General features: G+C 51.2%; 1 protein-coding gene across 3 annotated transcripts; it reads left to right on the plus strand.

Moving 5' to 3' along the window:
- The first annotated feature begins 6,101 nt into the window (after window positions 1-6,101).
- Window positions 6,102-12,596, plus strand: insig2 (insulin induced gene 2). Of its 3 annotated transcripts, none has more exons than XM_079254493.1 (7): window positions 6,102-6,237; window positions 8,769-8,955; window positions 9,501-9,673; window positions 9,761-9,885; window positions 11,647-11,813; window positions 11,925-12,024; window positions 12,108-12,596. In XM_079254493.1, exons 2-7 carry the CDS (start codon window positions 8,834-8,836, stop codon window positions 12,147-12,149), a joined length of 729 nt encoding a protein of 242 aa, XP_079110619.1. In that variant the 5' UTR covers window positions 6,102-6,237; window positions 8,769-8,833; the 3' UTR covers window positions 12,150-12,596. The 3 variants fall into 3 exon arrangements, with proteins under 3 accessions (XP_079110619.1, XP_079110620.1, XP_079110621.1); XM_079254494.1 differs by lacking the exon at window positions 6,102-6,237 and adding an exon at window positions 6,606-6,624; XM_079254495.1 differs by lacking the exon at window positions 6,102-6,237 and having other exon boundaries at window positions 8,835-8,955; window positions 9,481-9,673.
- The last annotated feature ends 12,643 nt before the right edge of the window (window positions 12,597-25,239 follow it).

Raw genomic sequence — 25,239 nt, forward strand, 5'->3', positions numbered from 1 at the left:
TGTTGTGGTTCTGAAAGGTCCCAGTAAACCTTCCTGGACTCCTTCGTCTCATTCCGTGTGTCTTTAAGAATAAATGTATGTGAATGAGCAGCAGCTCTGATTTACATTACAATCCGTCCCCGTGCAGCGGGGACACACCGTCCAATCTGTAATCATTGTTCCGCAGGCTCGTTCACAGGGGAAGCTGCCCGTTCTGTCATTATCATTCAACATGCTGCACACATGCTGGCAGGCTTCCTGGGTGTGCTGCCAGGACCAGGACATTTGCATTTTGTACTCACTGTCCCAAGTGTGTGCAGACACTGGTGTATCACTGGACAAGAGATGTTGATCCTGCTTATGGACAAGAAGCTTCGGTTCCTCCCTGCAGTCCTCTGTGTGTTTATCTGACACATTTAGCTCGCTGTGTGTTTCATTGTTGTGTTAAATGTCAGCGCTGGTACCAGGAGGATCTACCTGGATCCCCCAGCTTGTCTCTGCAGACGGCAGGGTGGGCTCTGCAGACGGCAGGGTGGGCAGGGTGAGCTCTGCAGAGGGCAGGGTGGGCAGGGTGGGCTCTGCAGACGGCAGGGTGGGCTCTGCAGAGGGCAGGGTGGGCAGGGTGGGCTCTGCAGACGGCAGGGTGGGCAGGGTGAGCTCTGCAGACGGCAGGGTGGGCAGGGTGAGCTCTGCAGAGGGCAGGGTGGGCAGGGTGGGCTCTGCAGAGGGCAGGGTGGGCTCTGCAGAGGGCAGGGTGGGCAGGGTGGGCTCTGCAGAGGGCAGGGTGGGCAGGGTGGGCTCTGCAGACGGCAGGGTGGGCAGGGTGAGCTCTGCAGAGGGCAGGGTGGGCAGGGTGGGCTCTGCAGAGGGCAGGGTGGGCTCTGCAGACGGCAGGGTGGGCAGGGTGAGCTCTGCAGAGGCCAGGGTGGGCAGGGTGAGCTCTGCAGAGGGCAGGGTGGGCTCTGCAGAGGGCAGGGTGGGCTCTACAGAGGGCAGGGTGGGCTCTGCAGAGGGCAGGGTGGGCAGGGTGGGCTCTGCAGAGGGCAGGGTGGGCTCTGCAGAGGGCAGGGTGGGCTCTGCAGAGGGCAGGGTGGGCTCTACAGAGGGCAGGGTGGGCTCTGCAGACGGCAGGGTGGGCAGGGTGGGCTCTGCAGAGGGCAGGGTGGGCTCTGCAGAGGGCAGGGTGGGCTCTACAGAGGGCAGGGTGGGCTCTGCAGAGGGCAGGGTGGGCAGGGTGGGCTCTGCAGAGGGCAGGGTGGGCTCTGCAGAGGGCAGGGTGGGCTCTACAGAGGGCAGGGTGGGCTCTGCAGAGGGCAAGGTGGGCAGGGTGGGCTCTGCAGAGGGCAGGGTGGGCTCTACAGAGGGCAGGGTGGGCTCTGCAGAGGGCAAGGTGGGCAGGGTGGGCTCTACAGAGGGCAGGGTGGGCTCTGCAGAGGGCAGGGTGGGCAGGGTGGGCTCTGCAGAGGGCAGGGTGGGCTCTACAGAGGGCAGGGTGGGCTCTGCAGAGGGCAAGGTGGGCAGGGTGGGCTCTACAGAGGGCAGGGTGGGCTCTACAGAGGGCAGGGTGGGCTCTACAGAGGGCAGGGTGGGCTCTGCAGAGGGCAAGGTGGGCAGGGTGGGCTCTACAGAGGGCAGGGTGGGCTCTGCAGAGGGCAGGGTGGGCTCTGCAGAGGGCAGGGTGGGCTCTGCAGAGGGCAAGGTGGGCAGGGTGGGCTCTACAGAGGGCAGGGTGGGCTCTGCAGAGGGCAGGGTGGGCTCTGCAGAGGGCAGGGTGGGCTCTACAGAGGGCAGGGTGGGCTCTGCAGCAGTCCACCGTGCTGGCAGAGGATGCACATGGAAAGGTCTGCATGGGAACAACAGCAGCCATGTTCAAACGTCTCTGTCCTTTCGTTTACAAACCTTTAGGTCACCAGAGGAGACAAAGTCGTCCCAAAACAGCAAAAAACATATAAATATGAGATTATACTAATTATTCTAACTCCGTTTGATGATTTGATCTCAGTGTTTTATGAAAAAAACCTGAACGTTATTTCACATATAGGAGATTTTAGATGGCTGTAGATTTTATTTAAAGATTATAAATAAACAAAATTAGTTGCAAAACTGATTTTCATGCATTTTTATGAGTACCAGATTTTTTTCTTTTTAATTTAGAATAAATAAAACTGTGATTAAAAAACTTTCTCCAATTTCTTTTTGTTAAACTTTTTTCACATGAAGTCAAAACTAATAAATATGCTCTTCTTTCAGTTATTTGAACCCTTTGAATACCAGTTTGATTGCATGACACCACTGTTTTAGATAAAAAGTTGTTTTCTACATAAAATATGATCATTTGATTAACTGCTTGTTTTGATTTGTTTAGAAATTCTAGCAGAAAAGGAGGAAAAATGAATTGAAGGTATATTTACACTGTTTTAAGTTGCTTGAAGTGAAACTGAAAAAGGAATTTCAAGCTTCTGAAGAGAAGCTTAGAGAAAATCCTCCAACACCAGCAGATGGAAGGAGGGAAGAAGAACCACAGAGGACATGATGCTACGCGACCTCCGAGGTTCTTCTAGCAGACAGCAACGCTCCTGTTCCCCCAACCTGATGCAGGTGTGTGTCTGCAGCCATTTTCTGCTGCTTCCATTTCATGCCTGTCTCCCTGCCATCAGGGCTGCGTGGGGATTGGTGGATCCAGCTGAGAGGGAGGGGTGAGAGGTTAATCGCAGACAACAGAGGGGTCACAGGGCTGCGGTACTCCAATGGGGGCGACATCTACAGCGAGGGTCTGGCTCCACCCCTCAGCCTCCACACCCCCCGCCCGTCGCCACACGCCATCACTCAGCCTTCCTCTCCAGGAGCTGACAGCGGTCTGATAATGAAAAGGCTCTTCCTGCTCGGCGCAGGCAGGATGATGAATTGTATCCCTGGCTGCTCTCCGGCTGAATCAGGGGGCCTCCAAGTGGCCCTTAACTGCTAATTGAAAGCCCCCATGCCCCCGTCTTCCCCACCAGACCTCCTTTATCCTTCTAATTATTGGGGTTAAGTGACTGTCCCACAGGACCACGAAACCTCGTCTCATCAGATAATAAACAAAGACCAGCAGCCTGGAGCTCAGGACAGGAACCTCAGGGTCCTCCGAGGGGCCGGCTATCGTCCAGGGGCCGGAGTTTTTTCATGGGAAAAAAATATCAGCAAAAAGATTTTCATACTTCCAATGAAACTGGGCGGAGCTACAAAGATCCATTTTACAGTCTGACCCAGTCAGATCCTTCATCCTGCTGCCATAAGAAGCCGACAAACACCAACAAATCCACTTCATTACCTTTATTTCCAGCATGAAGTCAACCATAGTAAACTTTATAAACAGTTCACAATGAAAGAAAGCATTCCTCCACACAGGAAACTAAGAGAGGTGGTGATGTAGGAGAAACTAACCTGGCTTCTGTAACCACTGTGTTAAACTTAGTTAAATAGTCGTAATGGTCTTATGAACCTGTTTGTTTCCATAAACGTTTACCTTTACGACATGATTGTTTCATAGCAGGAATATGATAATTAATTGAACACTTTGTCAGGCCTCTAACCAAAGACCTGTCCATCCTGGGTGTCCCACCAGAAACTAAAGCTCCTGCTGGCATGGCTCTTAGGGTCACTGAGGCACCAAACCCCTTCACCATGATACAGTGGCGATCCCTCGGGGGGGGAAAGGGAATATAAATATTATAGATACATTCCATTCTAGAATGCGCCGTCTGATGGCAGCAAATTGTAGGAGCTCTGACTTGCTATCTTGATTTTTTTTAAAGTACAAACTCTTCTCACATAGATATTACCTCAAATTAGGTCTTTTTTGTTCTGAGGATTTCATGCCGGTTCGGAGGGTGTGCTGCAAGGAAGATTTTTCTGCATATTTTTGCTCTTTCAAGGCTTGTTATGATGAGTCTCCATGGCAATGAAAGACTTATTTACAGTTGGATCAACTAATTAAACTCTCCCAAATCAGGATTATCAGTGAAACAACACATCAAATCCTGATGGAGTTGAAAAGAAAGAGAAGAGGATGCAGAGTGGGAGTGAGACTAAGGAGAGAGTGATGGAGATTTAAACCATTTCTCCCGACCGTCGTCATGGGTAATGTGAGATCGCTAGCTAACAAAACGGACGAGCTCGAGATGCTAACAAGGTAAAGGTAGGACGTAATAAACATCGATGGTCAGAAACGAAAGCATCTATCTATCTATCTATCTATCTATCTATCTATCTATCTATCTATCTATCTATCTATCTATCTATCTATCTATCTATCTATCTATCTTTTTACTTGTCCTCTTGGGCACTATAGCAGCAGGATGATGGTTTGGCTGCTGTGTTGTTTTTTCTTAATTGAAATCAAGAAAAATGATGAGCAAAAAATTTTGAGATTTGCAATTTAAATCGAATCGGCACCCAAAAAATCGGAATCGAATTGGGACAAAAGCATATCATCACAGCCCTAATGGAAAACCTGCAGGATTGTGGCCCTTGAGAGCCGGAGCTGGATGTCCCTGTGGTATAGAAAACAAACAAACAAACAGATGAAGATAAAACAGTCTATAGGTTTTTAGCTGTTTTTTGTAAAGATATGACTAAGTCTACATATCAAGTCCAGACTAATGTAGATCCAGAGAGCCACTGCTGCCAAAGTTCTGTCAATTTAACCAGATATGCTGCACCGCAGGCTGACCCTGGTCACATGACCCCAGGAATCCGCTCGGTAAATATGGCTGCAAAGGTTCACAGATTTATTGTGCTGGGTTCTAAATGTTAGAACCGGAACCAGAACTGTGATGCGGCTCGGCAGCCAGTGTAGTTGTGTAGCATGTGAGTATATTGAAGTTTTAGTGTGCAGCACTGTTCTGAACGACTTGAAGACATTCCATTTCTTTTAAGTCAGCTGAAAACAGAGTTCAGTGGTTCAGGTGTGAAGATATCCCAGCATGTATGATCATTTCTAGCTCAGAACATCACACAACATGGATAAGCATTGCAATAGTTTTTCAATAATAAAAACAAGAGCTAAGCAGCGAGTTAACGTGGGTTTCTCAGTCAGTGCTGAGTCAAGACCCCCACAGGGTTTTACAATGCAGACCAGTGCCCCAAAACTGGACTACCTTTGGGAGAAAACCATCCAAGGCAAAGACAAGGATTTCATTTTTTATATCATTTTAATCATGCAGTTGCAAAACATTTCAATCATCCATCTCTTCACATACTTCAGCCAGATCTGTAGTTCAAGAACATCCTGGATTTAAAAGAGATATAAAGCTGAATGTCATCTGCATAGCATCTATAAGAGACGTCATTAAAAGATATATTAATATATGCTAATATAAAAATAACAGCAGACCCCTGTGGAACACTGAAGCGATCAGCATCTGCTGCAGCCACACAAATGAGAGTCCAGATAAATGAGTGGGAACCATTTTAAAGCCAATCCTGATGCACCTGCTTTCCAGCAGGATGTGAGGATGGACAAGATGTAGTGCTGAGGTCACATCTAACAACAGTTAGACAACTATCCAGTAAACAAGCCCTGCAGAAACCAGACTAGAAGTGATCAGGAATGCTGTGGTTGGGGACAGCAGGAGAAACAGGACAAACAATATCAGCAACAGCAGTTTAGGATTACCTCTGGTTTTTAAAATCAGGTTAGATACAGCCAATATTTAAAAAACTACCAAACAAACAAACAAAACAAGTAAACCCCAGTGGGGAGTGAAGTGATTAACGATTGCACAGGTCAGCTTTTATGGCTAAAATCAGGTTCCTGCATGTGTTTTTAATATGATAATGCATTGCTTTACATCCTCACACAGTCTGTTCAACGGCTATACTTCCCAGACTGAGGGCCAAAAACATGCAGCGTTGTAGAGATGGAGGTGTTTTGGGTGTAAAACCCACCTTCTCTTTTGACAAGCAGTTTGGGATGTTTTGTAAACAAAATAAGTTGCTTTAAAGAAAAATATGTAATTATCTGGAAACCTTTAAGTTTAGGAGAATTAAATGACGTCAGAAGGTCAGCTGCTGAGACGGTGAATCACGTGATACGTCAGCTTTGCGTAACGCGGTTACGTCACGGCTTTAGACGCTGATTGGTTGCCTCCTGATCCGGAAGTAGGCGCAGCAGAAAGACAGCTGATTAAAAACTGCTTCTTTCCTCGCACGGTGAGGTTCTGGAAACGTCCTGAGAAATGTAGAGCTGTGCTGGATGAAGCTGTGTGTCCCTGTGAGGTAAGATCTATCTGTGATTATGGCCATTTCTGTGTTAGATATCCGAACAAGCTGCCGTTATGCAGCTAGCTTAGCATGGACGTTAGCATCGTGACTTTTGTCATTGTTGGAGTTTGAGCTTTTTTTCTTCTTTTAGTTGGGTTTGTCTGCATCGAAATGGTTGATAACATGCGTACCTTTAGCATGAATAAAGTAACACTGTAGATGAAACAATAATGTAGTGAAGATGTGGAGTTTATGTTGTTTTATGGGTCTTTCTGGGTTTTTCTGCTAAATAGCGACGGACACCGCAGATTTACGGCACATGGCCTCTTGCAGATTCAGTGCAGGTCAGGGTCACTGTTGCACAACCTGCTGATGAGGCGAGGAGAAACACCGAAAACACTGGTATGTTCTGGGATCATGGATAAACAAATGGCCATCATTCAGTTCAGCTTTATGTGTACAACTTTACAACACCACCATCCCAGGATGCTTTACAGAAACATTAGTAAGGTTCAGCTTTATGTGTACAACTTTACAACAATGTAATCCCAGGACGCTTTACAGAAACACCAGTTTGAGATAATTCATAATAACTAGTCTGGTTAAGGAAAACCAGCAGATTGCATAGAATCTCGGCTCTGTTACAAGGAAGTTGTAATTAGGGCAGGAGTCACAAACTGGACTATGTCCTGGGTTATGTAAACACAAAACGGTGTATTCTGTGGTTAAAAATGAGCTGAGTCGTTAAAATATTGCTGTTTTTATAAACATCCTGTTGAATTGCAGCAGAAAGAGGGGTTTTATGCTAGACTGGTTACCACGGCAACATGATGCTGAACAGATATCTCCAGATAACGGTTCAGATTCCCCTCTGGATGATGTTCTAGACATGTTTCCAGACATCACATTTAAATGTAAATTGGGCAGAAATTCCAATCCTTCCTTACCTTCCTCTGAATTTCCCCTCGGGGATGAATAAAGTATAAAGTATCTAAGTAAGTACCTCTGCATATACGTGTGAAGCTTGTTTTTATCACACTTGTTCCTACGTCTGCTGCCTGGAATCTGGGTGTCATGGTGGATGACCAGTTGACCTTTAAGGTCCATGTTACCTCGGCTGCCGATTTGCTCTCTACAACATCAAAAGAATCAGACGTACCTGACAACACACAACTCAGCTTCTGGTTCAGGTTCTGGTCATCTCACACATGGATTACTGCAGTTCCCTACTGGCAGGTCTGCCTGCATGCTGGTTAAACCTCTGCAGATGATCCAGAACCAGCAGCGCGTCTGGTTTTCAACCAGTCTGTCTGGTTGAAAAAGTCTGGTTTTCGCTCTTCGCTGACTTCCTGTTACAGAGCATCAAATTTAAAGCTTTGCTTCTAGTTTACAAAACAATAACTCAAACATCTCCCGTCTACCTTCACTCCCTAAACCAGACCTACACTCCCTCTCCACAGCTACGTTCCACCAGTGAAAGACGCCTCGTGTTACCACCACAACGTGGGACTAAATCACCAGCCAGACTCTTTTCCTCTGTTGTTCCACGATGGTGGAATGATCTCCCAAACTCTGTCCGCTCTGCAGAGTCCCTGTCTACTTTTAAGACCCAGCTGAAGACTCAGCTCTTCAAGGAGAACTTCAACACTTAGTTTAGCTGTATTTGTTGGAAAGTTGGAGAACTTTGCCCAGTTCTTTGCAACAAACTTTATGGTATTAAATCTTTGTATTTTAACATAGAGAATATTGTGGGTTGGGAAGAAAAAAAAAGCCTGTAGCGCTTCATGGAAGGACCTGCGTCCAACTAGACAGTCCACCAGCACCTTCCTACGATGTCCTCTACTGTCTGATTTCCTGCTTGTGTTGTTCTCACTCTCATATGTAAGTTGCTTTGGATGAAAGATTCTGCTAAATGACTGTAGAAGAGAAATATTCTCAGCTGGAATGTGGAGCTGAAGCGACTGGATCGATGAATCTGTGTTTCTGCACTTCATGAGAGTTTCAGGTTTGTGGTGGAGACGGCAAACTGTTCGGCTACTGATCCACCACAGAGTTCAGTTCATGGCACACCCTGCGTTTCTTCCTCTGCTGGATCTTTGCTTTCGTCTTGCTGGAGTGTTTCGCGTAGGAGCGAGCTGAGATACGCCAGCATGTCCCCTCCATCGGAGATGTCTCGCTGCAGGGTTTATATAGTCACAGGAAGCTGTTGGAGGTCACACCTGGCATTTGATTCAGCCTCAGGTGTTCCTGGTGCTTCAAGCTGCCACCTTCCTGCATCTTTGTAAAACCAGTAAAGTTTCAGTGCATACGGATCCAGCTGCCATGCTGTCCTTGTCTGTTGTCAGAAACTGGGACTGGGTCCTCACCACGCTGCAGTTCCAGACTGTTGGAAAACTCTGGTAAAATCCTGCTGCGAACAGACAGATAATCATTTACTGGCTTATTTCTGGGAAAGCTTTCTGCCAGGATGGGTGTGAGCGCCATGCCTGACCAGCCCCCAAAGCGCCCACAGCTTTTATACATGGCTTTTTCTCTCCTTGTCTTAGGTTTGGTATGTCAGCAAAGGTTCTCTGCTCTGCACGGTGGAAGGAGTGACCTTCCTGGTATCCGGATGTCCCAAACGCTGACGGCCATGAGCAGTGGCGTGGCGGGCGGTGGGCAGCTGCAGCGGGCGATGGCGGGGGGGATGCAGCAGCACTCTCAGGGACCTTACATCTCAGTCATCACCAACAGGTGAGCCCGACGATCACATGACTCCTCAGACAGGACAGAAAAATCATTTATCTGATGTTTAATTAAAGTGTCATCATGGTGGAAAATAACTCCTGACTTGACTGTGTTGGTTTCTGAGGCTCACAGTGTTTGTTAGTGATGGGAGAACTGTGTGATGATGACACCGTGTGCCTCTGACATTATAACCCCTGCAGGGGAAACTTGGTCCTTTCTGTGCAGGATTAATATTCCTCTATGATTTATTGTTGTAAGACGGGAATGTGGGACGGACGAGACGCACGCCTGCAGCAGTGTGTGCCTGGGTGTGTGTTGCTTCTGCCTAACAGGTACCAGTGGTTCTGCACGTGGCCTCGCGGTCTTCTGGAAGCTAACAGGAAAATGATGGTGGCTGGATGCAGCGCTGGGGTGGGACAGGAAGACGTGTCCTGTCTGCCCTGCTTCGGAGAGCTGAGAACATCTGGCAGTGTTTTACGTCCACATCCGCATGTCTGAACAGGTTCCTTCAGCTGAAACAACCTTTTCCAGCTTCCTGCTCCTGCTTTCAGGACCACCAACCTGCTGATCCGAGGAGCCATGCTGTTCTCCGTGGGGGTCTTCCTGGCTCTGGTGCTGAACTTGCTCCAGGTGCAGAGAAACGTCACCCTCTTCCCCCCTGATGTCCTCAGCAGCATCTTCTCGTCGGCCTGGTGGGTGCCACCCTGTTGCGGGACGGCCTCAGGTGTGTGAAAGGTGTCCACTGAGTGGACATGTGCTGTGTTCTGGTCTCAGCTAAGCGCTTCTGACGTCTTCTCTCTCCGTCCTGCAGCGGGGATTGGACTGCTGTACCCCTGCATCGACTGCCGGCTCGGCGAGCCACACAGGTTCAAGCGGGAATGGTCCAGTGTGATGCGCTGCGTGGCCGTCTTCGTGGGCATCAACCACGCCAGCGCCGTATCCTTGACTCGGTCTGATGGCGTCCCATCATCACTAGCGAGGAGAAAATCTTTACATGCTCCAGCAGAGAGTTGGGTCCGCTGAACGCTTCTGCAGGAAACCCAGCTGTAGAACAACACGGCCTGCATGTGTTCAGGGTTTATAAGGACTGGGGGCGTGCCTTGGTTCCGCACAGTTAGTTTGATATGTTTTCATTAGTATTGATACTTCTCTGGCAGTGCATCAATATCTTTCTGACGAGGGCGATACGGGACAGGCCGCTCTCAGCGCTCGGTCATGTGACTTACATGATGGTTGTAAAGTAGGCCGAGGTGAGATCTCGGTCCAAAGAAAAGTATCAAATCCAACATGTTGACAGATATTACAGTATGGATACGCCCATCCCTAGTTCCAGGTCCCTCCAACGTGTTGTGTGTCTGGAACCCTCCCAACAGGAGGCGTCCTCGCAGGCCACAGGAAGGGATTCAGTCATGAGGCCGTCGATCGGCCCGATTCTGGATCTAGCTAGAGATCCTTCCATCATCTGAAACTGAAAGAAAATGTTTGGTCTGAAAAGTTTCTCTGCAAACGTAACTCTGTACTAGAATTTTATTTTCCATAAGAGCAGCATGCATGTTCCAGTTTCCTCCTGGTGTTCAGAGACGCGGCCGCCTCGTTGCAGCCTGGCTCTGTTCAGGTCCACATTTTCACTCTTTCAAATGCAGGATTTTTTGGGCCACAAGGTGGACAAGATTAAAAGGCACAGCCTCAACTACGGCGTCTGTTTCTGTACCTGAGTCATCCATAAGGTCACTGTGTAGCTGGGCGCATGCTAAACAAGCTAACTAAAGCAAAACAGCGAGTTTGGTTAACTACGGTACGCATCGCATCGATCTGTCGTCACACATCCGTCCAAGTCCTCGTCCTTTGAATTGAACAGCTGGGCAGTTTTGCCATCAAGCAAACCGGGTTCTGTCTTGTCATAGTCGGAGTCTCATTGCTTCAGCAATGATGACGGCTTCTGCGAAAGCTCGAACAGTCAAAGGAGATGCGTTAGCATCCACAATCCTCCCATATGTTGGCGTAACTCCCCCGACGCTGCCTCCCAGTCTTCATAAAGGTGTGTTCTCTCATCCATGGCTCCCATCACGCTGTTTACACCGATCTCCAGCGCTTAGAGTTCTTTAGTTAGAATGATGGAAAGCTCCGGAGTCATTTGCTTTGCTTGATTTTTTACAGTAGATGTTGGAACTCTGCATACAGAAGACTCAGGGTTTGAAGGCACGGCGTCAGTTTGTGAGAGAAAGTGCAGAACATACGGTGGCTGCCAAAAATCCCATGATGCACCCTGCAGCGGTGTGGATGAAACCTGAAAGTGTGCCGGTGAACTGGAGGTTTGAAACTCTGCAAAGAGCCGTGTTGCACCAGAACATCAGAACAGGCAGGCAGGCTGCAACAAGGCGGTGGCGTCTCTGAACACCAGGCGGAAACTGGGACAGCCGTGTTGCACTTTGGAAAAATAAAAATTCTAGCTACAGTTTGCAGAGACTCAAAGTTTGTTTTTTCCAAGACTTTAAAACACTTTTCAAGGTTTAAAAACTTATTTTCAGACTTGCAAAACTTTATTTTAGGTATTAAATTCTCAAACAGGAACTTTAAAGTTTTTTTTGGGTTTCAGATTTTGGCAGAATTCTTGTCTTATAGTTTTCCACCGTCACTCCACTAACAGCTTATCTTAAACACTCTGTGGATCTGGAGCCTTGACCCGGTCCCTGTCAGAAAGTGGACTTTGCTAACAACGCCCAGCTGTCTCTGACCCTGGCGGCCCTCTCCATCGGTCTGTGGTGGACGTTCGACCGCTCCCGCAGCGGCTTTGGCCTGGGAGTCAGCATCGCCCTGCTGGCCACGCTGACCACCCAGGTCCTGGTTTACAATGGAGTCTTTCAGTAAGTCTCTCTCACACGTCACCAGAAGGAAGACAGGGGGAGGTTGTAGGGTTGTCGTCTACGATAAACTACTAGATGTCCTGAGTAAAGCTGAATGTGTCTCCTGCACAGATATACCTCCCCAGACTTCCTCTACATCCGCTCCTGGCTGCCCTGCATCTTCTTCGCCGGAGTCATCACCATGGGAAACATCGGCCGGCAGCTTGCTCTGGTAAGACGGTCGGCGTGTCTCCTGGGTGGCTCGCTGAGTCAGCCTGCAGAGGTGTAACAGCTGTCTCCATCCCTTCTTTTCAGTACGAGTACAAGTTTCTTCAGGAGAAGATCCATCAGGACTGAGGGATTCAACCCAACGTCACACCTGGCAGAGCAGACCCTGCTTCAGCCAATCAGCTGATGCCAAACAAGCCAGGACTTCCTGAGTAGCTGCCTCCTGAAGATGAAGACAGTATTGTTGCCGAGCCTTCGTCAGGCCTTTCAGGTGGACGCTGAGGTGGGCGGAGCCAATCCGTCCGCAGATCAGCTCAGCTGTTGGAACCTTTGGCTTCTTTTGTGCCAAAACGTCTCCTGATATCAGCTCTTCTGTTCTGTCACGTATGAGAGACTTCTTACAGGGCGATCTGGATCTGTGGACCACATACCAAATACTCATTAGTTCCTCTACATGTTGATGAATTCCTGATGCTGCTGCTGTGAAAGAGTCTGCTGGCACTGACTGTCGGCTCCACAGAGTCACGCTGAAAAGAAACGGCGTGTAAGAGTCAGTTTCAGGAAAATCTGTGAAACGTTCTTCAGCTAGCTACTGGCAAACACCCGGAAGCGAGCGGTGGCGCGGGCCCCAGACCCCCGGGAGCGAGCGGTGGCGCAGGCCCCAGGGAGCGAGCGGTGGCGCGGACCCCAGGGAGCGAGCGGTGGCGCGGACCCCAGGGAGCGAGCGGTGGCGCGGGCCCCAGGGAGCGAGCGGTGGCGCGGGCCCCAGGGAGCGAGCGGTGGCGCGGGCCCCAGGGAGCGAGCGGTGGCGCGGACCCCAGGGAGCGAGCGGTGGCGCGGGCCCCAGGGAGCGAGCGGTGGCGCGGGCCCCAGGGAGCGAGCGGTGGCGCGGGCCCCAGGGAGCGAGCGGTGGCGCGGGCCCCAGGGAGCGAGCGGTGGCGCGGGCCCCAGGGAGCGAGCGGTGGCGCGGGCCCCAGGGAGCGAGCGGTGGCGCGGGCCCCAGGGAGCGAGCGGTGGCGCGGGCCCCAGACCCCCGGGAGCGAGCGGTGGCGCGGGCCCCAGACCCCCGGGAGCGAGCGGTGGCGCGGGCCCCAGACCCCCGGGAGCGAGCGGTGGCGCGGGCCCCCGGGAGCGAGCGGTGGCGCGGGCCCCCAGGAGCGAGCGGTGGCGCGGGCCCCCGGGAGCGAGCGGTGGCGCGGGCCCCAGGGAGCGAGCGGTGGCGCGGGCCCCAGAAGTGGTTTGAGTAGGGTGTTCCTCCGGTTGGCATTAGCTGCATGAGGCCAGCAGGAAAACCATGACGTGCTCCTCTGGCGCGGCTTGACGGCACGTGTCTGAACCTGACGGTGACTATGGCGTTGGAGCTGCTGGGTGTGTTTTTCTGGAACATCTGCAGTGTGAAGCTTTGCAGCAAGTTAAGGATAAAACCAGTATTTCTTCGTTGGGCGCGCTCAGGCTTTCTGATAAACGCGTGGACTGAAATGTTTCCTTGCAAACAAACTGAAGTTACACCAGAAACTGTGGAATGTTTGTATTGAATAAAACCTGAATGTGTGGAATAAAGACGTGACTCTTAGTGATTGATTTTTGTTTATCTCATGCTACACTAACAGCAAGCGACAAGCCTGATGACGTTGGTTTGGTAGGTAGGCCTAGGTGTGAAACCAGCTGCAGCTTAATGGGGGCACAGCAGATAAACTGGTTTACCTTTACATTAGCCAAACTATCTGTGTTGGAGACATCGTCTCCTGCTTCACTGTGTCAGAGTTGGTCTTTGATGATGATGATGGAGGTTTAGAGCTACAGCTGCATCATTCCAGACAAATATTCCTCCTTTTGTTTTTCAGAAGTTACATTTACTGATATTTACTCATCCTAACATGACAAGTGACAGTATTGACATACAGGGTGTAGTAACAGGGACGTACCCGTCTAATTACGGAATAACGTGTGTATCATGCTGTGTTGAATGGTTGTCAGTCTGGAATGATTCCGTCTGATCCGGTTTGGAATGTGTTCAGGAACATTTACAAACTACTTGCTGCTTTCCTCCTGCAGACTTGGGATCTCATCACATTAACCATCTTCTAAACATATTTAATTTCTTCAACACCTTCATCCAGATTATTCCAGTGACCTGGTTGTGAAACTGTTTTTTTTTAAAAGACTTCTCATCCTTTCAAGTGACATTTACTTTCTCTTTTTAAAATCTTTAGATGCTTAATAGAGATATTTCATCATGTGCTTCATAATTGATTATTAAACTGAGCCACCTCAACTGGTTCCTCTCGATGCGGAGGAGCAGCGGCTCTACTCTGATCTCCTCCTGGATGACCGAGCTCCTCACCCTATCTCTAAGGGGGAGCCCGGCCACCCTGCGGAGGAAACCCATATAAGTTATGAACAGAATCGGTGATAAAGGGCAGCCTTGGCGGAGTCCAACCCTCACCGGAAACAAATCCGACTTACTACCGGCAATGCGGACCAAGCTCTGACACCTGTCGTACAGGGACCGGACAGCTCGTACAAGGGGGTCCGGTACCCCATACTCCCGGAGTACCCCCCACAGGAGACCCCGGGGGACACGGTCGAATGCCTTCTCCAGGTCCACAAAGCACATGTAGACTGGTTGGGCAAACTCCCATGCCCCCTCCAGGACCCCAAAGAGGGTATAGAGCTGGTCCACTGTTCCGCGACCAGGACGAAAACCACACTGCTCCTCCTCAATCCGGGATTCGACTATCCGGCGGACCCTCCTCTTCAGGACCCCTGAATAGACCTTACCAGGGAGGCTGAGGACTGTGATTCCCCTGTAATTGGAACACAACCTCCGGTCCCCCTTCTTAAAAAGGGGGACCACCACCCCAGTCTGCCAGTCCAGCGGTACTGCCCCCGATGTCCACGCGATGCTGCAGAGGCGTGTCAGCCAGGACAGCCCCACAGCATCCAGAGCCTTAAGAAACTCCGGGCGGATCTCATCCACCCCCGGGACCTTGCCGCCAAGGAGCTTTTTGACCACCTCAGCGACTTCAGCCCCAGAGATAGGAGAGTCCACCCCTGAGTCCCCCAGCTCTGCTTCCTCATCGGAAGACGTGTTGGTAGGATTGAGGAGGTCTTCGAAGTATTCCTTCCACCGACCCACAATGTCCCGAGTTGAGGTCAGCAGCTCTCCATCTCCACTGTACACAGTGTTGATGGAGCACTGCTCCCCCTCCTGAGCCGCCGGATGGTGGACCAGAATCTCCTCGAAGCCGTCCGGAAGTCTTTCTCCATGGCCTCGCCGAACTCCTCCCATGCCCGAGTTTTTGCCTCGGCAACAGACGAAGCCGCATGCCGCTTAGCCCGTCGGTACCCATCAGCTGCCTCCAGAGTCCCACAGGCCAAGAAGGCTCGATAGGACTCCTTCTTCAGCTTGGCTGCATCCCTCACTGTTGGTGTCCACCAACAAGTCCTGGGATTACCGCCACAACAGGCACCAACGACCTTGCAGCCACAGCTCCGGCTGGCCGCCTCAGCAATAGAGGCACGGAACACAGCCCATTCGGTCTCAATGTCCCCCGCCTCACCCGGGACATGGTTGAAGCTCTGCTGAAGGTGGGAGTTGAAGCTCGCTCTGACAGGGGACTCAGCCAGACGTTCCCAGCAGACCCTCACAACACGTTTGGGTCTGCCAGATCTGACCGGCTTCCTCCCCCACCATCTGAGCCAACTCACCACCAGGTGGTGATCAGTTGAAGCTCCGCCCCCCTCTTCACCCGAGTGTCCAAGGCATGTGGCCGCAGGTCCGACGATACGACTACAAAGTCGATCATTGAACTGCGGCCCAGGGAATCCTGATGCCAGGTGTACATATGGAGACTCTTATGTTGGAACATGGTGTTCGTTATGGACAATCCATGACGAGCACAGAAGTCCAATAACAAAACACCATTTGGGTTCAGAGGGGGGGGACCATGCCTCCCAATCACTCCCCTCCAGGTCTCACTGTCATTGCCCACGTGAGCATTGAAGTCCCCCAGTAGAACAATGGAGTCCCCAGAAGGAGCACCCTCCAGCACTCCCTCCAAGGACTCCAGAAAGGGTGGATACTCTGAACTGCTGTTCGGTGCATAAGCACAGACAACAGTCAGGACCCGTCCCCCCACCCGGAGGCGGAGGGAAACTACCCTTTCATCCACCGGGGTAAACCCCAACATGCAGGCACCAAGCTGGGGGCTGATGAGAATGCCCACACCTGCTCGGCGCCTCTCACCATGAGCAACTCCAGAGTGGAAGAAAGTCCAGCCCCTCTTGAGGGTACTGGTTCCAGAGCCCAAGCCATGCGTCGAGGTGAGTCCAACTATATCTAGCCGGAACCGCTCAACCTCGCGCACAAGCTCAGGCTCCTTCCCCACCACGTCCCTAGAGCCAGCTTCTGCAGCCGGGGATCGGACCGCCAGGGTCCCCGCCTCCTGCTGCCGCCCAGCTCACATTGCACCCGACCCCTACGGCTCCTCCCGCAGATGGTGAGCCCACGGGAGGTGGGCTCACTGAATGAATTAATTTTGCCCAACAGGAAGTCAGAAATTACTTTACTTGCTTTGCTAACTTGAGCATATTGGACATGAGGGTCTCTTTTGTTTTTATTCTGTCGTCTTTTTCTTGCCAACTTTATTCAGAACTGCTGAACTTGACCAAATCGGACTTAACTTGACCAGACGGGACAGAAGCAACATCAGAAGGACAAAGGTGGACAGAGGAGAGAAGGAAGAGCGAAACGCAAAGAGCAGACAAAGAAGGAAAGCCTAAACATCCTCAACGGGCTTTTAGAAAGCAGACCATCACCAGGAGCACTTGCAGGAAGAAAAACTGCTAACCAACATGATACAAGATAGACGTGTGTGTGTAGGTGTGCATACTAAACATGATTTCTGAGTTGTGAGTGGTCATTAAAAGGCAACCAGAGGTGGATGAGCTGTAAGCATGTAGAAAGAGAATGAAAGTCTGTTGCTATAGTAACTCAGCATCTTTTTTGTCGGCAGAATAATTCACCGACGTTCACCATCTTTACCAGTGTTCATTCTGCATGGCTCACATCTCTGTCCAGCTGTTCCATCTGTCATGTGAGGAGTTGCGAGTTCGCTCTGAAGCTTTCTGCATCATGTCTCGTGTGAGAATGCATGGTGGTCAGCACTTCTGGACACCACAAGGGACCGTACTCTCCCACCAGCACTTCACACTGTACACCTCACACTTCCAATCCAGCTCTGGTCCTGTCGTCTGCAGAAATACTCTGATTACTCTGCAGCCGTTCCTCGCATCCTCTACACACCACTATGGAGAAGTGAGTGTGTTCAGTGTGAGTCTTTAAGCCCGATGAAAGACATTCTTCCCAGAAGCCATTAGGGGTGGGAAAATTGAATTGAAAATCGGAAATTTCGAAAATTTTAAAATCGATTTTTGTTTGTTTAAAAAAGACTTTTTTTTAAAAAAAAAAAAATTAAATTAAATTAAATTAATCCACTATGAATGTTTTGTCATTTTCATTGTTTTTATTGATCTTTTTACTTGTCTTCTTGGGCATTATAGCAGCAGAATAATGATCTGGCTACTGGGTTGTTTTTCCTAACTGAAATCAAGAAAAATTACGAGCAAAAAGAAGTTTTATAAAAAAAAGTTTGTTTTTAATCTACAAAAATTATCAATATTGAAGAATTTTGAGAATCGCAATTTAATTCGAAACGGCACCCAAAAAAATCGGAATCGAATCGAATTGGGACAAAAGCATATTGTCACAGGCCTAGAAGCCATTGTCCTCTCAAACAAAACATTTTCTTTTCTTTCTCCTAATTATTATTGTTTTTTATTACATAAAAAAAATGAAAAAAAAAACATACTCCAACATACTTTGGGGTGAGTATTTTTCAGGTGATTTCATGCCTCCTGTCTCCCTGGACCAGGTGTCCTCCCAGGAAACACACGGTTTCTCCTCATATCCAGCTCATTGTGTATTTCTGCAGCAGTCGGATGGATGAGTTCTGGTTTTATTCTGTAAATAATGACGCATTGTCCTTCTGCTGACGATGGACTTTTTTTAAGAACTGATGTGGAGAAGTATTTTTATGTTGTCCTGAAACATAAAACCGTACAAATGAAAACAGTTTGTTTTTCATGGCTGTATTAGTCAGAATGCTGTGCACAAACTGCAGCGTGTTCGCTGCTAATGTAGATTAATGTGAGCTGTCTTGTTCCAGCTCCCACAGACGCAAGCTCTTACAAAAGTAATTAAGATGAAGGATCAGTACTTACGGATCCTTTGTTTGTCTTGTTGCTGAATTCCAGGATAAGAACAGAGCGTCTGCATGGTTTACAGGAGAGTAGGAGGCAATTTGCTCTGTGAATGTTATTGTTGAGGCTAACTAGCTGCTAAAACAATAGGCGTGATGTGTCATAGCAGTAAGTGCTGCTCTGAAGAGCTAAACTTCCCATCACTAATGAATTCATTAATCTCTCTATTTATTCCTGACAAGCAATTATCTCCTGGAACGGAATGAGGGTCAGGAGGCAAGGTTGAGAGCTCTGCCTCATCCTCTGGGTAGGAAACAGGAGAGTCCGGGTTCTTGTTCTGGTTTTTCTGCCGTGTTTTTATGTCTGTGATGGGATAAGTCTCCTTCCAGCAGACATTCTGGAATACGCTCGCCACAGAGTCCAGCTCCTCTTATTCGCTCTGACAGATCCAGAACCAGTCCAAGTGGAATGATGCTGCTGGAAGCGTCTCAGGAATCAGGTGTGTCTCCTGCATCAGGACACTTCACGTCATTGTGTTTCTGACTCACAGCATGAAACAAAATCAAAGGTCCCAACAGAAAAATGTAATCTACCATTAAAACGGTTTCTGCTGACTTCTGACGACTGTTCACTGTGCTGACGACTGTTCACTGCGCTGACGACTGTTCACCCTGCTGACGACTGTTCACCCTGCTGACGACTGTTCACCGTCCAGATGACTGTTCACCGTGCTGACGACAGTTCACCCTGCTGACGATTGTTCACCCTGCTGACGACTGTTCACCCTGCTGACGACTGTTCACCGTCCAGATGACTGTTCACCGTGCTGACGACAGTTCACCCTGCTGACGATTGTTCACCCTGCTGACGACTGTTCACCCTGCTGACGACTGTTCACCGTCCAGATGACTGTTCATCCTGCTGACGATTGTTCACCCTGCTGACGATTGTTCACCCTGCTGACGACTGTTCATCCTGCTGACGACTGTTCACCGTGCTGACGACTGTTCACCCTGCTGACGACTGTTCACCGTCCAGATGACTGTTCACCGTGCTGACGACTGTTCACCGTGCTGATGACTGTTCACCCTGCTGACGACTGTTCACCCTGCTGACGATTGTTCACCGTCCTGACGACTGTTCACCGTGCTGACGACTGTTCACCGTCCTGACGACTGTTCACCCTGCTGACGACTGTTCACCCTGCTGACGACTGTTCATCCTGCTGACGACTGTTCATCCTGCTGACGACTGTTCACCGTCCTGACGACTGTTCACCCTGCTGACGACTGTTCACCGTCCTGACGACTGTTCACCGTCCTGACGACTGTTCACCCTGCTGACGACTGTTCACCCTGCTGACGACTGTTCACCCTGCTGATGACTGTTCACCGTCCTGACGACTGTTAAACCCTGCTGACGACTGTTCACCGTCCTGACGACTGTTCACCCTGCTGACGACTGTTCATCCTGCTGACGACTGTTCACCCTGCTGACGACTGTTCATCCTGCTGACGACTGTTCACCCTGCTGACGACTGTTCATCCTGCTGACGACTGTTCACCGTCCTGACGACTGTTAAACCCTGCTGACGACTGTTCACCGTCCTGACGACTGTTCACCCTGCTGACGACTGTTCACCCTGCTGACGACTGTTCACCCTGCTGACGACTGTTCATCCTGCTGACGACTGTTCACCCTGCTGACGACTGTTCACCCTGCTGACGACTGTTCATCCTGCTGACGACTGTTCACCGTGCTGACGACTGTTCATCCTGCTGACGACTGTTCACCCTGCTGACGATTGTTCACCGTCCTGACGACTGTTCACCCTGCTGACAACTGTTCACCGTCCTGACGACTGTTCACCCTGCTGACGACTGTTCATCCTGCTGACGACTGTTCACCCTGCTGACGACTGTTCATCCTGCTGACGACTGTTCACCCTGCTGATGACTGTTCACCGTCCTGACGATTGTTCACCGTCCTGACGACTGTTCACCCTGCTGACGACTGTTCACCCTGCTGACGACTGTTCACCGTCCTGACGACTGTTCATCCTGCTGACGACTGTTCACCCTGCTGACGATTGTTCACCGTCCTGACGACTGTTCACCCTGCTGACGACTGTTCACCGTCCTGACGACTGTTCACCCTGCTGACGACTGTTCATCCTGCTGACGACTGTTCACCCTGCTGACGACTGTTCATCCTGCTGACGACTGTTCACCCTGCTGATGACTGTTCACCGTCCTGACGACTGTTCACCCTGCTGACGACTGTTCACCGTCCTGACGACTGTTCACCGTGCCGACGACTGTTCATCCTGCTGACGACTGTTCACCCTGCTGACGACTGTTCACCCTGCTGACGACTGTTCACCGTCCTGACGACTGTTCACCGTGCTGACGACTGTTCACCGTCCTGACGACTGTTCACCGTCCTGACGACTGTTCACCCTGCTGATGACTGTTCACCGTCCTGACGACTGTTCACCCTGCTGATGACTGTTCACCGTCCTGACGACTGTTCACCGTCCTGACGACTGTTCACCGTGCTGACGACTGTTCACCCTGCTGACGACTGTTCACCCTGCTGACGACTGTTCATCCTGCTGACGACTGTTCACCCTGCTGACGACTGTTCATCCTGCTGACGACTGTTCACCCTGCTGACGACTGTTCATCCTGCTGACGACTGTTCACCCTGCTGACGATTGTTCACCGTCCTGACGACTGTTCACCGTGCTGACGACTGTTCATCCTGCTGACGACTGTTCACCCTGCTGACGACTGTTCACCCTGCTGACGACTGTTCACCCTGCTGACGACTGTTCATCCTGCTGACGACTGTTCACCCTGCTGACGACTGTTCATCCTGCTGACGACTGTTCACCCTGCTGACGACTGTTCATCCTGCTGACGACTGTTCACCCTGCTGACGATTGTTCACCGTCCTGACGACTGTTCACCCTGCTGACAACTGTTCACCGTCCTGACGACTGTTCACCCTGCTGACGACTGTTCATCCTGCTGACGACTGTTCACCCTGCTGACGACTGTTCATCCTGCTGACGACTGTTCACCCTGCTGATGACTGTTCACCGTCCTGACGACTGTTCATCCTGCTGACGACTGTTCACCGTCCTGACGACTGTTCACCATGCCGACGACTGTTCATCCTGCTGACGACTGTTCACCCTGCTGACGACTGTTCACCCTGCTGACGACTGTTCACCGTCCTGACGACTGTTCACCGTGCCGACGACTGTTCACCGTCCTGACGACTGTTCACCGTGCTGACGACTGTTCACCCTGCTGACGACTGTTCACCCTGCTGACGACTGTTCACCGTGCTGACGACTGTTCACCCTGCTGATGACTGTTCACCCTGCCGACGACTGTTCATCCTGCTGACGACTGTTCACCCTGCTGACGACTGTTCACCGTGCTGACGACTGTTGACCGTGCTGACGACTGCTCATCCTGCTGACGACTGTTCACCGTGCTGATGACTGTTCACCGTCCTGACGACTGCTCATCCTGCTGACGACTGTTCACCGTGCTGATGACTGTTCACCGTCCTGACGACTGTTCATCCTGCTGACGACTGTTCACCCTGCTGACGACTGTTCACCGTCCTGACGACTGTTCATCCTGCTGACGACTGTTCACCGTCCTGACGACTGTTGACCGTGCTGACGACTGCTCATCCTGCTGACGACTGTTCACCGTCCTGATGACTTTTCACCCTGCTGACGACTGTTCACCCTGCTGACGACTGTTCACCCTGCTGACGACTGTTCACCGTGCTGACGACTGTTCACCGTCCTGACGACTGTTCACCCTGCTGATGACTGTTCACCCTGCTGACGACTGTTCACCCTGCTGATGACTGTTCACCGTCCTGACGACTGTTCACCCTGCTGACGACTGTTCACCGTGCTGACGACTGTTCACCGTCCTGACGACTGTTCACCCTGCTGACGACTGTTCACCCTGCTGACGACTGTTCACCCTGCTGACGACTGTTCACCGTGCTGACGACTGTTCACCCTGCTGACGACTGTTCACCCTGCTGACGACTGTTCACCGTCCTGACGACTGTTCACCGTCCTGACGACTGTTCACCCTGCTGACGACTGTTCACCGTGCTGACGACTGTTCACCGTCCTGACGACTGTTCACCCTGCTGACAACTGTTCACCGTCCTGACGACTGTTCACCCTGCTGACGACTGTTCACCGTGCTGACGACTGTTCACCCTGCTGACGACTGTTCACCCTGCTGACGACTGTTCACCGTCCTGACGACTGTTCACCGTCCTGACGACTGTTCACCCTGCTGACGACTGTTCATCCTGCTGACGACTGTTCATCCTGCTGACGACTGTTCACCCTGCTGATGACTGTTCACCGTGCTGATGACTGTTCACCGTCCTGACGACTGCTCATCCTGCTGACGACTGTTCACCCTGCTGACGACTGTTCACCGTCCAGATGACTGTTCACCGTGCTGACGACTGTTCACCCTGCTGACGATTGTTCACCCTGCTGACGACTGTTCACCCTGCTGACGATTGTTCACCCTGCTGACGATTGTTCACCCTGCTGACGATTGTTCACCCTGCTGACGATTGTTCACCCTGCTGACGACTGTTCATCCTGCTGACGACTGTTCACCGTGCTGACGACTGTTCACCCTGCTGACGACTGTTCACCGTCCAGATGACTGTTCACCGTGCTGACGACTGTTCACCGTGCTGATGACTGTTCACCCTGCTGACGACTGTTCACCCTGCTGACGACTGTTCACCCTGCTGACGATTGTTCACCGTCCTGACGACTGTTCACCGTGCTGACGACTGTTCACCGTCCTGACGACTGTTCACCCTGCTGACGACTGTTCACCCTGCTGACGACTGTTCATCCTGCTGACGACTGTTCATCCTGCTGACGACTGTTCACCGTCCTGACGACTGTTCACCCTGCTGACGACTGTTCACCGTCCTGACGACTGTTCACCCTGCTGACGACTGTTCATCCTGCTGACGACTGTTCACCCTGCTGACGACTGTTCACCCTGCTGACGACTGTTCACCCTGCTGACGACTGTTCATCCTGCTGACGACTGTTCACCCTGCTGATGACTGTTCACCGTCCTGACGACTGTTCACCCTGCTGACGACTGTTCACCGTCCTGACGACTGTTCACCCTGCTGACGACTGTTCATCCTGCTGACGACTGTTCAACCTGCTGACGACTGTTCATCCTGCTGACGACTGTTCACCCTGCTGACGATTGTTCACCGTCCTGACGACTGTTCACCCTGCTGACAACTGTTCACCGTCCTGACGACTGTTCACCCTGCTGACGACTGTTCATCCTGCTGACGACTGTTCACCCTGCTGACGACTGTTCATCCTGCTGACGACTGTTCACCCTGCTGATGACTGTTCACCGTCCTGACGACTGTTCATCCTGCTGACGACTGTTCACCCTGCTGACGACTGTTCATCCTGCTGACGACTGTTCACCCTGCTGACGATTGTTCACCGTCCTGACGACTGTTCACCCTGCTGACAACTGTTCACCGTCCTGACGACTGTTCACCCTGCTGACGACTGTTCATCCTGCTGACGACTGTTCACCCTGCTGACGACTGTTCATCCTGCTGGCGACTGTTCACCCTGCTGATGACTGTTCACCGTCCTGACGACTGTTCACCCTGCTGATGACTGTTCACCGTCCTGACGACTGTTCACCCTGCTGATGACTGTTCACCATCCTGACGACTGTTCACCGTCCTGACGACTGTTTATCGTGCTGACGACTGTTCACCCTGCTGACGACTGTTCACCCTGCTGACGACTGTTCATCCTGCTGACGACTGTTCACCCTGCTGACGACTGTTCACCCTGCTGACGACTGTTCATCCTGCTGACGACTGTTCACCCTGCTGACGACTGTTCATCCTGCTGATGACTGTTCACCCTGCTGATGACTGTTCACCGTCCTGACGACTGTTCACCGTGCTGACGACTGTTCACCGTCCTGACGACTGTTCACCCTGCTGACGACTGTTCACCGTGCTGACGACTGTTCACCCTGCTGACGACTGTTCACCCTGCTGACGACTGTTCACCGTCCTGACGACTGTTCATCCTGCTGACGACTCTTCACCCTGCTGACGACTGTTCACCCTGCTGACGACTGTTCATCCTGCTGACGACTGTTCACCCTGCTGACGACTGTTCACCGTGCTGACGACTGTTCACCGTCCTGACGACTGTTCACCCTGCTGACGACTGTTCACCCTGCTGACGATTGTTCACCGTCCTGACGACTGTTCACCCTGCTGACAACTGTTCACCGTCCTGACGACTGTTCACCCTGCTGACGACTGTTCATCCTGCTGACGACTGTTCACCCTGCTGACGACTGTTCATCCTGCTGACGACTGTTCACCCTGCTGACGACTGTTCACCGTCCTGACGACTTTTCACCCTGCTGACGACTGTTCACCCTGCTGACGACTGTTCACCGTCCTGACGACTGTTCACCCTGCTGACGACTGTTCACCCTGCTGACGATTGTTCACCGTCCTGACGACTGTTCACCCTGCTGACAACTGTTCACCGTCCTGACGACTGTTCACCCTGCTGACGACTGTTCATCCTGCTGACGACTGTTCACCCTGCTGACGACTGTTCACCCTGCTGACGACTGTTCACCCTGCTGACGACTGTTCACCGTCCTGACGACTGTTCACCGTGCCGACGACTGTTCATCCTGCTGACGACTGTTCACCCTGCTGACGACTGTTCACCCTGCTGACGACTGTTCACCGTCCTGACGACTGTTCACCGTGCTGACGACTGTTCACCGTCCTGACGACTGTTCACCGTGCTGACGACTGTTCACCCTGCTGATGACTGTTCACCGTCCTGACGACT

The sequence above is a fragment of the Telmatherina bonti genome, assembly GCF_933228915.1.
Source record: "Telmatherina bonti genome assembly, chromosome: 15".
Classification (NCBI taxonomy): Eukaryota; Metazoa; Chordata; class Actinopteri; order Atheriniformes; family Telmatherinidae; genus Telmatherina; species Telmatherina bonti.